The following is a 17,428-nucleotide window of genomic DNA, read 5'->3' on the forward strand; positions in this document are numbered from 1 at the left end:
AGAATGGCAAATCCACGAGATGGAAAGTAGGCTAATGGTCGCTAGAGGCTGAGGAAAGTGGAGGATTGAGAAATGACAAATAATGGGTACAAGGTTTCCTTTTAGAGTGACTGAAATTAGATACTGGCCATGGTTGCTCAACCCTGTGAGTACGCTAAAAACCACTGAATTGTAGACTTTAAACTTTTAAAGTGAGGACTCTTTTAAATTGTAGACTTTTAAAGTCTACAATTGTTAAAGTCATAATTGTATAGCATAAGAATTATGTCTCACTCAGGCTTTTTTTAAAAAAAAAAACTTTTAAAAGTTTATAAAAGGCGAATACTAGCTTACTCTTGAAAGCTTTCATTGGTAGTGAAAGCTCAGGTGTCACTAAAGTCACATATACAAGTGTTACATATCCTCACAAAATGTTTAGGAATACATATAATTTCTAGCAGAGAATTTGGCATACAGTAAGCATTAATATATTTTTGAATGAAGTAATGTTGAAAATTTGAGAAGGGAGACACATATGCTGCTCACATGAAACCTAAGCATCCAGGTAAACGGTGAGAGTCTTAAGGCATATAGATGTTCAGAGTCTATGATTGTAAACTCCTGACCCTTGGATATTCCAGTAACATCAAGAAACTTTGGGAGCCTAGCAAATGTCCCAAAATTTGCTAGTTGCTGGGGAATAAGGTTCCTGTGCTTGAAAAGTTTCACTGTCAATTTGGAGAAATAAGTGTATAAATTCATACATGGGATCAATTGTGACAGGTACTGACTTGTATACAGTGCTTTGAAACCTGGAGTACATTCATTCGCCTATCCTCATAAGAACACGTCTAGTGTTTTTTGTTTTTTGTTTTCTGGGTTTTCTAAATGTGACTCCAAATTCTTTTGGCTATTTCTAAAGACTGAACCCACCTCTCAACTGGGGCTGTTTAAAAGAACATGTTGCAAGTTCAGAAAGTATTTTCTTTAAAAAAAAAAAAAAAGAGATACATGTAAAGAACGTACAGGTTTGTTACATAGGTCTACGTGGGCCATGGTGGTTTGCTGCACCTATTGACCCATCCTCTAAGTTCCCTCTCCTCAATCATCACCCTTCAACAGGCCCTGGTGTGTGTTGTTCTCCTTTCTGTGTCTTTGTGTTCTTAGTGTTCAACTCCCACTTATGAGTGAGAACATGCGGTGTTTGGTTTTCTGTTCCTGTGTTAATTTGCTGAGGATGGTGGCTTCCAGCTTCATCCGTGTCCCCACAAAGCACATGATCTCATTCCTTTCAATGGCTGCATAGTGTTCCATGGTGTATATGTACCACATTTTCTTTATCCAGTCTATCATTGATGGGCATTTGGGTTAGTTCCATGTCTTTGTTATTGTAAATAGTGCTGCAATAAACATACGTGTGCACGCGTCTTTATAGTAGAATGATGTAGGTTTACTGAATCATTTTCTGTAGGATCCTTTGGTATATATCCAGTAATGGGATTGCTGGGTCAAATGATATTGCTGCTTCTAGATCTTTGAGGAATCACCATTCTGTCTTCCACATTGGTTGAACTAATTTAACTTTCACCAACAGTGTAAAAGTGTTCCTATTTCTCCACAGCCTCACCAGAATCTATTGTTTACTGACTTTTTAATAATTGCCATTCTGAATGGCATGAGATGGTATCTCATTGTGGTTTTGATTTGCATTTCTCTGAAGATCAGTGATGTCGAGCTTTTTTTCATGTTTGTTGGCTGCGTAAATGTCTTCTTTTGAGAAGTGTCTGTTCATATCCTTTTTCCACTGTTTGATGGGGTTGTTTTTTTCTTGTAAATATATTTAAGTTCCTTGAATATTCTGGATATTACACCTTTGTCAGATGGGTGGATTGCAAAAGTGTTCTCCCATTCTGTATGTTGCCTGTTCACTCTGATGATAGTTTCTTTTGCTATGCAGAAGCTCTTTAGTTTAATTAGATCCCATTTGTCAATTTTTGTTTTTGTTGCAATTGTTTTTGGTGTTTTTGTCATGACGTCATTTCCTGTGCCTATGCCCTGAATGGTATTGCCTAGGTTTACTTCTAGGGTTTTTATGGTTTGGGGTTTTACATTTAAGTCTTTAATTCATCTTGAGTTAGTTTTTCTATAAGGTGTAAGGAAAGGGTCCAGTTTCAGTTTTCTGCATATGGCTAGCCAGTTTTCCCAGCACCATTTACTGAATAGGATCCTTTCCCCATTGATTGTTTTTGTCAGGCTTGTTGAAGACCAGATGGTTGTAGAAGTGTGGTGTTATTTCTGACGTCTCTGTTCTGATCCACTGGTCTATATGTCTGTTTTGGTACCAGTACCATGCTGTTTTGGTTACTGTAGCCTTGTAGTATAGTTTGAAGTCAGGTAGCATGATGCTTCCAGCTTTGTTTTTTGCTTAAGATTGTCTTGGCTATACGGGGTCTTCTTTGATTCCACATGAAATTTAAAATAGTTTTCTCTAATTCTGTGAAGAATGTCAATGGTAGTTTGATGGGAATAGCATTGAATCTATAAATTACTTTGAGCAGTATGGCCATTTTCATGATACTGATTCTTCCTATCCATGGGGATGGAATGTTTCTCCATTTGTTTGTTTTCTCTCTTATTTCCTTCAGTAGTGGTTTGTAGTGCTCCTTGAAGAGGTCCTTCACATCTCTTGTTAGCTGCATTCCTAGGTATTTTATTTTCTTTGTAGCAATTGTGAATGGGAGTTCATTCATGATTTGGCTCTCTGCTTGCCTACTGTTGGTGTAAAGGAATGCTTGTGATTTTTGCACATCGATTTTGTATCCTGAGACTTTGCTGAAGTTGCTTCTCAGCTTAAGGAGATTTTGGGCTGAGACAATGGGATTTTCTAAATATACAATCATGTCATCTGCAAACAGAGACAATTTCACTTCCTCTCTTCCTGTTTGAATACCCTTTATTTCTTTCTCTTGCCTGATTGCCCTGGCCAGAACGTCCAATACTATGTTGAATAGAAGTGGTGAAAGAAGGTATCCTTCTCTTGTGCCGGTTTTCAAAGGAAATGCTTTCAGGTTTTACCCATTCAATATGATATTGGCTGTGGGTTTGTCATAAATAGTTCTTATTATTTTGAGAGATGTTCCATCAATATCCAGTTTATTGAGAGTTTTTAACATGAAGGGATGTTGTATTTTATTGAAGGCCTTTTCTGCATCTATTGAGGTAATCCTGTTGTTTTTGTCATTGGCTCTGTTCAAGTGATGGGTCACATTTATTGATTTGCTTATGTTGAACCAGCCTTGCATCCCAGGGATGAAGCTGACTTGATCGTGGTGGATAAGTTTTTAATGTGCTGCTGGAATCAGTCTACCAGTATTTTATTGAGAATTTTCACATTGATGTTCATCAGGGATATTGGCCTGAAATTTTCTTTTTTGTGTGTGTGTCTTTTCCTGATTTTGGTATCAGGATGATGCTGGCTTCATAAAATGAGTTAGAGGAAATTCCCTCCTTTTCAATTGTTTGGAATAGTTCCAGAAGGAATAGCATCAGCTCCTCTTTGTGTATCTGGCAGAATTCAGCTGTGAATTTGTCTGGTCCTGGGCTTTTTTGGTTGTTAGGCTATTAATTACTGCCGCAATTTCAGAGCTTGTTATTGGTCTATTCAGGGATCCAACTTCTTCCTGATTTAGTCTTGGTAAGGTGTATGCATCCAGGAATTTATCCATTTCTTCTAGATTTTCTAGTTTATTTGTGTACAGTTGTTTACCGTATTCTCTGTTAGTAGTTTGTATTTCTGTGGAGTCAGTGGTGATATCCCCTTTATCATTTTTTATTGTGTCTATTTGATTCCTCTCTCTCTTCTTCTATATTAGTCTTGCTAGCAGCTTATCTATTTTGTTAATTTTTTCATAAAACCAGCTCCTGGATTTATTGATTTTTTGGAGGGTTTTTCATGTTTCTATCTCCCTCAATTCTTCTGTGATGTTAGTTATTTCTTGTCTTCTGCTAGCTTTTGGATTAGTTTGCTCTTGCCTCTCAAACTCTTTTAATTGTGAGGTTAGGGTGTCTATTTTAGATCTTTCCTGCTTTCTCCTGTGGGCATTTAGTTCTATAAATTGCCCTCTTAACACTGCTTTAGCTGTGTCTTAGAGTTTCTGTTACGTTGTCTCTTTGCTCTCATTGGTTTCAAAGAACTACTTAATTTCCATCCTAATTTTGTTATTTATCCAATAGTCATTCAGGAGCAAGGTGTTCAATTTCCACATAATTTTGCAGTTTTGAGTGAGTTTCTTAATCCTGAATTCTAATTTGATTGCACTGTGATCTGAGAAACTGTTTGTTATGATTTCAGTTCTTTTGCATTTGCTGAGGAGTGTTTTACTTCCACTTATGTGGTCAATTTTAGAATAAGTGGCATGTGGCACTGAGAAGAATGTATGTTCTGTTGATTTGGGGTAGAGAGTTCTGTAGCTGTCTACTAGGTCCACTTGATCCAGAGCTGAGTTCAAGTCCTGAATATTCTTGTTAATTTTCTGTCTTGTTAATCTGCCTAATACTGACAGTGGGTTGTTAAAGTCTCCTACTATTATTGTGTGGGAGACTAAGTCTCTTTCTAGGTCTCTAAGAACTTGTTTTATGAATCTTGGTGCTCCTGCATTGGGTGTATATATATTTAGAATAATTAGTCCTTCTTGTTGAATTGTTCCCTTTACCATTATGTAATGCCCTTCTTTGTCTTTTTGTATCATTGTTGGTTTAAAGTCTGTTTTGTCAGAGACTAGGATTGCAACCCCTGCTTTTTTTTTTTTTTTTTTTTTTTGATTTCCATGTGCTTGGTAAATTTTTCTTCATCCCTTTATTTTGAGCCTGTGTGTGTCTCTGCAGGTAAGATGGGTCTCTTGAATACAGCACACCAGTGGTTCTTGACTCCTTATCCAATTTGCCAATCTGTGTCTTTTAATTGGAGCATTTGGCCCACTTACATTTAAGGTTAGTGTTGTTATGTGTGAATTTGATCCTGTCATCATAATGCTATGTGGTTATTTTGCACACTAGTTAATGCAGTTTCTTCATAGTGTCATTGGTCTTTATATTTTAGTGTGTCTTTGCAGTGGCTGGTACCAGTTTTTCCTTTCCATATTTAGTGCTTCTTTCAGGGAAGCACCAGGGAAGGTCTGGTGGTAACAAAATCCCTTCAGCATTTGCTTGTCTGGAAAGGATTATATTTCTCATTCACTTATGAAGCTTAATTTGGCTGGATATGAAATTCTGGATTGAAAATTCTTTTCCTTAAGAATGTTGAATATTGGCCCCCAATCTCTTCTGGCTTGTAGAGTTTCTGCTGAGATGTCTGCTGTTAGTCTGATGGGCTTCCCTTTGTAGGTGACCTGGCCTTTCTTTCTGGCTGCCCTTAACAGTTTTTCCTTCATTTTGACCTTGGAGAATCTGATGATCATGTTTCTTGGGGTTGATCTTCTCATGGAGTATCTTAATGGTGTTCTCTGTATTTCCTGAATTTGCATGTTGGCCTATCTTGCTAGGTTGGGAAAATTCTCCTGGATAATATCCTGAAGTGTATTTTCCAGCTTGTTTCCATTCTCCTCATCTCCTCTGGTACTCCAATCAATTGTAGGTTCGGTCTTTTTATGAAGTCCCATATTTCTTGGAGGCTTTGTTCATTCCATTTCATTCTTTTTTCTCTATTCTTGTCTGCATGTCTTATTTCAGTAAGGTGGCCTTCCAACTCTGATATCCTTTCTTCTGCTTGGCTGATTCGGCTGTTGATACTTGTATATGCTTCATGAAGTTCTCGTGCTGTGTTTTTCAGCTCCGTAAGGTCGTTTATGTTCCTCTCTAAACTGGTTATTCTAGTTAGGAATTCCTCTAACCTTTTATCAAGGTTCTTAGCTTGTTTGCATTGGGTTAGAACATGCTCCTTTAGCTCATCGTAGTTTTTTATTATCCATCTTCTGTAGCCTACTTCTGCCACTTCATCCATTTGATCCTTCATCCATGTCTGTGCCCACATCCCTTGGCTGGAGAGAGGGGGCTCCCCTTCCCCGTGTGGCTCTCAGGTGGGCCACCACACCACACTGCTCTTCCCTCTCTCCGTAGGTCCTGCCTGACTTCTAGTCAATTTTGATGACAGAATCTGGATACCTTGGTTGCTGGTGAAGGATTCACACACTTATTATAGTTTATTTTGATGGGAGCCCCAGCTTCTAGTAGGCCATCTTGGCCCTGCCCCCACGGTAGCATTTCTATATGCCCCAGAAGGTATTTTCAAAGAAGTTTATTATAAACAAGTATTGGTAGGATTAGGGTTATCTCCTTGCATAACCTCCCAAGGTTTGGAAAACATTCATTTTCACAGGTAAACAGTGATATGTTTTTAAAAATAAGTTAGATTACTTTAAAGTCAAAATGAGTTATGGTGGAATTTAGAAAGATATAGGTTTGAATCTCAGCTCAGCCTCTTATATTAACAACTTTGATCATACTAAAGTTATGAAACTGAAGAAATCTTTTGTTTCTTCATTTCAAAAATGGCCACAAGTTGCTGTGGGATTAAAAATTGTGTGAATGTATAGCTTGGCATGTAGTAGGGATTCAATAAATGGCACTAGTGTTATTATTATCTCTCAGTGAAATAAACAACTATCACATTCACAGCTCTCTACTTGACATTGTCTACCACAAGCCAAGAGGCAAATTCAATTTAGCTAAGCAATCCTTCCTGAAAACATTCATCATGTGATGAATTAAAAACTCTGATTTTAATGTATGCTCTGCAAATCAGTCACATAAAGTCCTTGTGTCTATTTTCTAAGGGCAAAATCAAAGAGCTAACATTTTTTGTTTACTTGGGTATCAGGTACTATCAAATACATTTTTTCCTCTTATTGGTAAAAGAGTCTCCTACATATCAGAAATAGGATGAAATTTTATGATACCGCAGCTGTGAATACTACTTTTTATAATTCTGTCCTCACTTTTTCATACTAAAATTATGACCAATCTTCCACATATAGGCATAGGTCAATTCTCCAGAAAAATCATGAATTATTGGAGGAAATTTTCAAATGCAGGCATAGAGTAAAATATGATGAGAGGTTCACCGATTATTTTAATTTAAATATTTGTTTTGTGAAACTAAAAGTTATTGAGAGAGCTTGAGTATAAAATATTAATAAAGAAAATACATTATTTAGAATTTTAAGCGAACTTGTGGATTTCTAGGGCTAAAAATGTTCTATCAAATTGTTAATTTTTCACACTCTTTCCTAGGCTATACTATTCAAGAAAAAATTGATGGGGGAAAAATGATGATTTCTCTGAATATCACTTCAAAACCTTAGGGAAAATTATTATTATTAATTATTTAGCTAAGATGGACTCACTGAAGCTTATTTATGTTCATGTTTCTAAAAACCAATATATTTTTGAAGAAAGTACATTTTGAATTAGATTTGGCCTGCTGAGGATTGTTAAATCAAGATACATACAAACAAAGAAACAAGCAAAAAAAACTAAGTTTAGAGTGTGAGAAACACAAAATAGTATAAATAAAACTATTGCTGGGTAATTCATGTCATTTTTCTTCCAAAGGAGCAACAGATCCCCAAAACATACAAAATTATCTGGAACTTGCTCTAACAAATAATGCTAGAGAAAACAGTCTTATTATTGTAAGTCATTTGCTTTACTCAATGAATGTATAGGTCTACAGCCAGCAAAGTTGTTAATGCAACATCTGAAATATTAACATTATATGCTGGTTAAAGGTTTTCCAAATTTAAAAGTAAGCAACAGATTTAGAAGCCATTCTTTTTATGGAAGGGGAAAACATCAAATATTTTCTTACAGAAAGGGTACAGCTTATTTGTATAAGTTAAAGGACAAGGTTAAAATGTTAGATAAATATTAATTCCAGTTTGCTATATGCAGTGCACAGGTGCAACTTGAACAGCATATTATATGGTATAATCATTAAATTCATTCAACCAGACCTTAGAGAGTTAAAAACATATATTCGGAGGAACAGGACTCCTCGGTCCAAAGAATGAGAATGAAACAGTGCAGAATATTTGTGTATCAAGGTGATTCCAGTTTCCAACTGGGAAAACAGGACCGTTAACACCCACATCCCTTGACAACTGTCCAATTATGTATATCACACTTGGCCTACTGTTTGCAGTAGAAGTAATCAATAAAGGATGTGGTTGAGTGAACATAGATTTTGGTTGAACCAATGCATGAAAACTTAATCATTTACTCAGAGAGAAGAAATCAAATAGAGCAGAGATGAAACAGCCACTAAGGGGTTTGTTGATTGTGCCACCAAGTTTGTGGGCCACAGATGAAAGTAATAAGGCAAATGGGATCAGTGACAGGAGAAAATGCAAAAAGCTGTTCTTAATTTCATGAATTAATAGATATGTTTTGATGTATTTTTTTTTGGTCATTTTTAGGAAATTTCACATCAAAGCCTGGATGTTCCCTTTTAAAGAATATATGAAAATTACTAGGGCGTGTCATTTCTCTCAAGCAAGAAAAAATTAATTTTCAGCTATAACAGAAAGGTAATTTTCACACTTGAAACTTTGTACTGATTGATTTAAAGATCTCCATTGTGGAAAGTTTTCTAGGAAATAGTTTAACTCGAGTTTGCAAGAAAATTTACAGTTGGTATGGAATAAACCCAGAGATGGGTTAATTGTGACCAATATGTATTAAACATATTTTTGTGAATTTTTTTCTCTGTATTCTTTTAAATAATCTGAGTATTTTGGAAAGTTGTGGCATTTCTGTAAATGAACTACTTCAGTAAATGAGGCAAAAAAAGAAATGCCATAAGGAAAATATAGGGATTTTCCCTCTCTGTATTTACTTAAACTGTCTGTATAATAATAATATTTACTTGTAATTTCTCAACTGACTTTCTCTTTGTTTTATAGACCATAATTCTAGCTTTTATTGTAGTTTCACAAAGCAATTGTTAGTATTTTAGAACAACAACTCTTTTCTTCACTATTATTCCAAGTAGGGGAAGAATGACATTATAAATGCTTATTTTCTGCTATGCTGCTTAAAGTCTTATGCAATTAATATTATTCAGATCAATGGCAAAAATAACAAAACTTGTTCACTTATTAACACCTTCCCCAGTAACTCTAACACCAAGTCTGTATCTATTAATAATATCACCAGACAGGCAACTCTGTATTACCAAATCCTCAGTCTTGAGGGATTGTGGTGTGTTTTTCAATTGAGGGCTTAGTATAAATTCTTATAACCATTTTAGAAGCTTCCAGCCTTAGATCTTATTCACTGTTCATGCATGCTCAGCTGATGGCCTTAGACACACACTTATCCTAGACATGGCTATCCTCTTCCATTTCCTTTAAAGATATAAAATATGTTTATAGAGATAGGGCTACCATTAGTGAAACTTGTGCAATTGCACAGGTTAGGAAAAAGAGATTTAGAGGTGATGCTAAGCTTCATATGCAACTTGATTTATTTCTCAGCTGCCACCACCATAATTTCCTCTATTTGGGCTGTAGTCTATTTCTTGCATGTTGCTACTAACCTGAGAAGGAGGACAATTTAGGGCTATGAAAGGGCTGGTACATGTGTGTGTTTGTGTTTATGTGTGTGGGTATGTGCATGTGTGTATGTGTGCACATGCATGTTTACTGAAGGATACGAAGCCTTTCAAGCAAAATGTTCTAAAAATGATCACAGCATTTACATCAATGCATTTATACTATGAGTGGACTTGATTTAATAATGCTTTGCGCTATTCAGGATGCTGTTGTCTATCTTATAGAATTTTAGGTTTGGAAACATCTGCCTGCTAGTAGATCACTCTTTTGAATTATTTTGCACAGATGTTGAAATAATATGTGGAGGCTTGCACTCCCCTGAGCGCGCCTCTATAACCAGAAACAATGCTGCAAAATCACAGATTTGGATTGGAAACCTGGTTGTAGCCTTGGGACACTTTTTCACTATGACCTCAGAATAAGCATCCCCTGCACTGTCTTGTGCATTGTGGCATTGTATAACATTATAAAATTAAGAATCCATGTCTACCATGAAATCACTGGTAGCTTTACTGTACTTTAGTAGATGGGAATTCTTTTTTTAATTAATTTTTAAAAAATAGAGATAGGGTATCACTCTGTGGCCCAGTCTGGTCTCAAACTCCTGCACTCAAGTGATCCTCCCACTTTGGCCTCCCAAAGTGCTGGGATTACAAGTGTGAGCCATTGTGCCTGGCCAGAAATTCTTATAAAAGTAATTAGTTTACTTGGCATAAAAGTAAAATGGGGATAAATCTTCTCGCTCCTTTAAATGTTTGCCCTAAGGCACATTGGCAGGCTGCTGAGAGTGTTGGAACAGAATGGTCCCCAGTCCTACCGAAAACAAATTCAACTTCATGATATATCAAATATAGCTGTATCCCATCCCACTCCCAAGCTCCAAATGATACTTAAATAGGCAAATTAAAACATCAGATTGCCTGGTAGTGCCAAAATTCACCAGATAATTGTTCAACTCTTCACTTAGCCTTGACTGAACCGACCAGGAATTCAAATCCTGGGAAGGATGCTAAAATATTCCAGATAAGAAGCAAGGCTAAGAGGTGAGAATTATTTGAAGACAGGCTCATGTCTCTGGAAGTTTCAAAAATAACTATAAAGACCATCAGTAACCAAAGGGACATTTCAATATTTGTCCAGTGACCTTGTAAGCACTTAGTAGATGTTTATAAATAAATTTTCCCCTTGAAGTTTTATCTCTTTATTAATTAATTACTTTTTTGCGACGAGGTCTTGCTATGTTGCCCAGGTTGGAATCAAACTCCTGGGCTCCAGGGATCTTTCCATCTCAGCCTCCCAAGTAACTGAGATTACAGGCACCCACCACCACACCCAGCTTATCTCTCTAGTTATGCTGGAACACAATGGAAATGTCATTTTGTAAAAATTATTTTATAAACATGTTAGGGGACACATTTATATGCTACTACAAAGCAAAGCAAAGAATCCAATCCTTTTCTGCTGATTTTTGGGCAGTGATAACAGCAGAGTCAAGTAATTTCATAATCAAAATGTACAATCAACAGAGTTGGTTAGTTCCAAATAGACATAAATTGAATTCTTATCAGTCTTTTCTTTGTATTCAACATCTGCATCTTCTGGGTTGTTGTCTGGAAGTAAAAGTTTTAAAAAATAGCTGAGTTGGTCTTCCATGGACTAGTTACCAATCTTTATTTAGAAGTATCACAACACTCACAGGCTGCTTGCCTTATCCATGACTGGCTCTGTCTTTCTTGGGTAAACACCCATACTCTCCTTCTTTTCCTTTTTTTTTTTTTTGAGACAGAGTTTCGCTCTTGATGCCCTGGCTGGAGTGCAATCTCGGCTCACTGCAACCGCCACCTCCCAGGTTCAAGTGATTCTCCTGCCTCAGCCTCCCGAGTAGCTGGGATTACAGGAGCCCTCCTCCACAGCCAACTAATTTTGCGTGTGTATGTGTGTGGTATTTTTAGTAGAGAGGGGGTTTCACCATGTTGGCCAGGCTGGTCTCAAACTCCTGACCTCAGGTGATCTGCTCACCTCGGCCTCCCAAAGTGCTGGGATTACAGGTGTGAGCCACCGTGCCTGGCCTCTCCTTCTAAATGTGTTTGTGTTCCTAAACCATTTATCCAGTGATGACTGCATTTTATTTATTTTGTAGGATATCTTTAATTTCATTGGTACTGATATTTTAAACTATGATTATTATATTAGTAATGGTACTTATATAATGATTCCTATTTTACCTCACTAGGTACTTTTTAATGTTTCAAATGCCTTTCAAATAACAATTTTACTTTTAAAACACCTCCTTGTATGTGTTTACAACTGAAATACAAATGGGAAGAAATTAGAACTTAACACAATCTATATTACTACAGTTACTGCAACCCACATTACTATTATTAAAAAGCTATATCTTGGATATAAGATAACATAGTAAAAACCAAGGCCTTAACTGATAACTTTTCTTATTGTTATTATTTCTTCAGTCATAATGCTACTCTATAACAATCAAATGGAGTAAACAATGATTGCAAGATAATGACTGAAGGGTGAATGATACATCTTCCATGGAAAAACAGGTATCAGAAGTTGTTCATACATCTAAAATTTTCTGTTTCAAATGAAATATTGGGAATATTGGTTTTAACCCCAATTGTTTATCTAGATGTGCTCAAAGGAGAGATGTCTTAATGGAAAAGCATGACTGAAGCACAAATGGAAACTTTCCTCAAAGAAGAGATCTGGAAAGGTTATGGTGAGCCACAGCCACTGAAGCGTACTACATATTTCTGTGCTCTCTGCTTTCTTAACTTGTGAGATGTGACCCGATTTTTTTCTCTTTTATTCAAGGTCATCACTAAACTTACAGAAAACCAAAAAGAAAATAATACGAAGGAGGCACAGACAAAGAAGAGTTTAGATGTGTATTTTAAACTACCAAACTGGTTTAAAATAACTTACGATGAAAGGGTCACTTAAGAAGGGCACTGCTTAAAATTTAAGCAGGCAGTAATGGAAAGCGACAGACCTCAAACAATTTAAGCCTTTCACAGTCGAGTGAATTCACAGTGACAGCAAGACGAGGATGTGCTAACTTACCTCTGCAGGACCTTGGCTACGGCTTCATAGCCTCTCCCCAGACTGAGATCATCATCCAGGTCTGTGGAGATTTTACAGTAAGTGTCAAGGACCTATCAGGAAGAGAAATACATATTGAACACATAGCACAGCCAGATACACTGATTTTTCATTTCATAACAGAAAAAATTAAAATTAATAGTTGTTTTTAATGTCTCTATAAAAAATTTTGTTGATTAAAAATTCATGTTGGTTTGGTTTATTTTTATCTATAGTATAACTTGTTTTGTGGCAATCTCTTTAAGCCATGAGAGTGAGGCCTTACTTTTGGAAAAAAATAATTCTTTTCTTGCATAATTGCCCAAATCTTCCAATTTATATAACTTAGGTGTGAATAAATAATGTAATGGTTTTTACATTATTTTAAAATACGGGGCTATTATCTAAGGTAATATAAGGCAGATTATAATATTCTACTATGATAGCTTAAATATCACTTTTCTTTCTATAAATAGCTATTTGAAAAGCATGAATTTAGGTGCCAGGCAATTTCTAAATCTATCATTTTATTAGATGCATAGCTCACAGTTTGTGCATGTATACAGTTTACACTAAAAATATTTCTTACAAATGTATTTCATTACCAACAATCTCTTCAATAATCAAAAGATTACAAGCTGCCACAGCCAAACATGTGATCTTAATTTAATTTAACACTGACATCATCTGTATGGTATAATTTTCCCTTTTCCATTTTTCCCTCTTTCAATGGCCAGAAGGAGAAAAATACATAAAACAGAATCCCCATTCTTCCTTTTTCCTTCATTATTACTTGGCCTAACCTATTACACACATGAGGACACAGGAAATCTCCAAAGACCTCTATGGAAATCCTTTTTGCACATTTTCTAAGAAAGAATTAGCAAAAGTCATTTGACGGCATTTGGAAGACACAGTCAATGTGAGGGACGACATAAAAACACCTTGTCTGCTACTGCCTGAATCAGGCAGCCTAGAAGGTTTAAGTCTGAGCGGCAGGGTTGATATTTTATTTGCTTTCTTAGTGTCAATATTTGGGAAATAATTTCAATGAGGCTATTGCGACACTTCATAAAATTTGAGTTTCATGTGGTTTGCAAATGACTGCTTGACATAATGCTGTTGTTAAAACTTATGGCTATATACTGACCCAGAGTTTTAATTCCTGCTAAAACCACAAAGTTAAAAATTGTGGGGTATTTTGTACTTTAAAAATGTATTTATTCTTAATTAATAAATAATAACATATCTATCACTTCACCAAATTACCATTTGTTAATGTGGTGAGAATGTTAAAAATGTATTCTTTTAACAATTTTGAAATATACATTATTATTACCTTTGATTTTCATTTTTAAGTCTCTTTTTTTATTATTATACTTTACCTAATGTTAAATGACGAGTTAATGGGTGCAGCACACCAACATTTTTAAGTCTTTTAATAACCCTTGTGTAAACCTGAGAATATTCTTTTCACCATCTTACATAACAAGTAGCACTTAGATCTAATCTGATATGAATTGACATGGACCTTTCTGAGTTAAAGGGCAGTACCTCTGAATTTTGTGAATTTATAAGAGATCTTTTGGAATCCTAATATCAAAATATTTAGGAAAAGATTTTCTGGTGTCTTTTTAAGGTCCATATAATTTATATGACATTCTAGAAATTTAAAGTAAAGATTGAATATAATTATATTTTCTGCCAAAATAGTTCATTTGTTTTTTTTCAGCAAATACCGCTATTGTGTCTCAGGCACTACGTTAGACCACAGGATCTTAAGTAGATGAGAATATGCCTGTAACCCTCAAGGCATTTACAGTTCAGTGCTCCAGACTTTGGACTGATACAACTGTGTGAATTAACAATGACTGAAGACAGGTTTCTCCAGGACTAAAGCTGTGCTTATACTGCAACACTCTCTCACGACCCTGATCTCCATGGGCTCTGAAGCACATGGCAACAATCAGAGGTGCCCAGTTTTATCTGTGAGGTGTGGCTCTTCAACCCATGGATAGAAGGGTAGGTTCCCAACACATTATGGGTAGATACTTCAGTGTTGATGGCTCCTATCCAACACCACTGTGCCATAATTCCTGGGAGCAGAGGGGCAAAAAACAGCTTTGGCCTTGCTCTTGATTCCATAGTAGCTTCCCACTGGAGACAGATGCGGCCTGCTGAAATGAACACTAACCTTAGAATAAGAACACCTTGGATTCATGTCCTAGCCTTCCATACCCAACACATTTGGGTCAGGAAATCTCTTTAAGTTGAATTTCCTCATAGTAAAAAAGAAAATCTACTTCTGAGAGTGGTTGTAATGCTGTGAGATAATATAAAGTGCTATGTAGATATTAGGACAAGAATTATTTGGGAACCTGTTAATTAGCTGCCAGTGAACAGCTCCTGGTAGGAGTGTCCCTCCTCAAAGTAAAGACAACTGATCTTTTTTGTGGTTTGAGAGAGTGTGGGTATTTCCTTAAACAGTTTACAGAAAAACAGGAAATATATAGGCAGTAGGACGAGTATAGTTCATTATTGACCAAGTAGGGAAAATGTCAATCACATGAAATCCACATGAGGGTCTTGCAAAGGAGCTGCTCTAAATCAAAGACACACCCTCTGATCCTCAGCAACATGAGCTGCAGTAGGAGAGAGGAGTGCATATAGGTGAAATCATGAAGAGATTACTAGACAAAACCCAGTGCATTGGTGAATTGTGTAGTTCAAACTAAAGAGAGTAGGAGGGTCTTCATTAAAATAAAAAAGCATTAAAATGAGTGGAAAAATAACATGATACTACAAATTCTGTAGAAGATACAGATGTTTTAATTTACAAGAAGAACTTAACCCTATTAAAAAGTGGGCAAAGGAGGTGAACAGGCACTTAAAAAGATGACATGCATGTTGCCAACAAACATATGGAAAAAAGCTCAATATCAGTGATCATTAGAGAAATGCAAATCAGAACCACAATGAGATACCATCTCTTATGAGTCGGGATGGCTATTATCAAAGTCAAACAACAACATATGCTGGCAAAGGTTGTGGAGAAAAGAGAATGCTTATACACTGTTGGTGGGAGTGTAAATTAGTTCAACCATCGTGGAAAACAGTGTGGCGATTCCTCAAAGGGCTAGAAACAGAACTACCATTCAACCCAGCAATCCCATTACTAGGTGTATACCCAGAGGAATATAAATTGTTCTACCATAAAGACACATGCATGCAAATGTTCATTGCAGCACTATTCACAATAGCCAAGACATGGAATCGATCTAAATGCACATCAATGCTCACTGGATAAAGAAAATGTGGTACATATACACCATGGAATACTATGCAGCCATAAGAAAGAATGAGATCATGTCCCTTGCAGCAACATGGATGCAGCTTGAGGCCATTATCCTTAGTAAACTAGCACAGAAACAGGAAACCAAATACTGCATGTTCTCACTTATAAGTGGAAGCTAAATGATGGGAACTCATGGAAACAAAGAAGGGAACAACAGACACTGGGGACCTGCTTGAGAATGGAGGGTGGGAGGAGGAAGAAGACCAGAAAAGATAACTGTTGGGTACTAGGTTTAGTACCCAGGTGATGAAATAATCTGTAAAATAAAGCCCTGTGACACAAGTCTACCTATACAACAATCCTGCACATGTACCGCTGAACTTAAAAGTTTTTAAAAAAGATACAGATGTTTTATACTGATTTATAGTAGGCAACTTGATCTGCTTAAAGCAGGTAAGGTATAACCTACAAATTAATAAATATTGATCAACTTGAATCACTAGACAAAGAGTGGAACCACTTTTACAAAGAATACTTCAAGTATTATAAGAAAATACAGTGTGGCAATCTAAAGGGTGCACTGCACTTGATTGACTATCCCTGTGGCAGATAATATGTTGGAAACAGAGCCAGGATCAGGATGGTTAAAATCTAGCATCGCAAATCAGAGATAGGCAAACATAAAGGATCTCCAGGTACAAATATTTTGATGAATTGAAAATATATATAATATATAAAATATAAGTGAATTTGTCTATCTTTGAAGTTCATGGGAACTAACTTAACTTTGGCAAAAGACAGAGGAGAACATTAATTTAGCATGCTACTATGTAAGTTTCAATGGACACCAAACTACATGATACCAAAGTTACCAAAGTTGGCAAAGTCAGTTCATACACCTAATAAGAATTGAGTGCTACATGGCCACTCTATCCAATTGCTCCAATAATTTCAGTGAGTAATGAAGATGAAGCTTTGAAAACAATTTCTGTGACTTCAGAGAAAACAGACTATCTTCTTACCAAAATGAAATAGATGTACTTGGTAAAACCATTTTCAAATAAAATCTAAAGTTCTTAAAATAAAATAATTGCTATTGGTCACCTAAAAACAAAACTAGTAGAATACTCACCAGAAAAAAAAATGAGAGTGTACAAAAGAACAATGCTGGGGATATGCTACAGATTCTTTGAAGAAGTGTTGTTGTAAAATGAAATTTAAGGATTATTAATTTATTTTTAATGCAATAGCCTAAGGGAATATTGGATTTAAGTCAAAGATTGTCAACTGTCAAAAAAAATTAGAATATCTATCTGTCTTAGAGAAAGTAGAAAAATATCCTTGCTTTTTCAGAAGATAAGAATTTAAAATTTATAAGAATAAATTTTGTGCCTGAGCTTTGACACCTTTAAGGAGACACATAGGAAGACATTATTAGGTCTAA

The 17,428-nt window shown here is 36.0% G+C and overlaps 1 protein-coding gene across 8 annotated transcripts in view; it reads right to left on the reverse strand.

The window, feature by feature from the left end:
• Positions 1-17,428, reverse strand: part of TTC29 (tetratricopeptide repeat domain 29) — a 250,874-nt gene that overhangs the window by 122,762 nt on the left and 110,684 nt on the right. For all 8 annotated transcript variants that reach the window (XM_054554558.1, XM_002815193.4, XM_054554562.1 and 5 more), the window contains one exon: positions 12,672-12,763. In XM_054554558.1, the coding sequence (XP_054410533.1) occupies positions 12,672-12,763 (92 nt within the window). The remainder of the gene's footprint in view (positions 1-12,671; positions 12,764-17,428) is intronic.

The sequence above is a fragment of the Pongo abelii genome, chromosome 3 (genome assembly GCF_028885655.2).
Source record: "Pongo abelii isolate AG06213 chromosome 3, NHGRI_mPonAbe1-v2.0_pri, whole genome shotgun sequence".
Lineage (NCBI taxonomy): Eukaryota > Metazoa > Chordata > Mammalia > Primates > Hominidae > Pongo > Pongo abelii.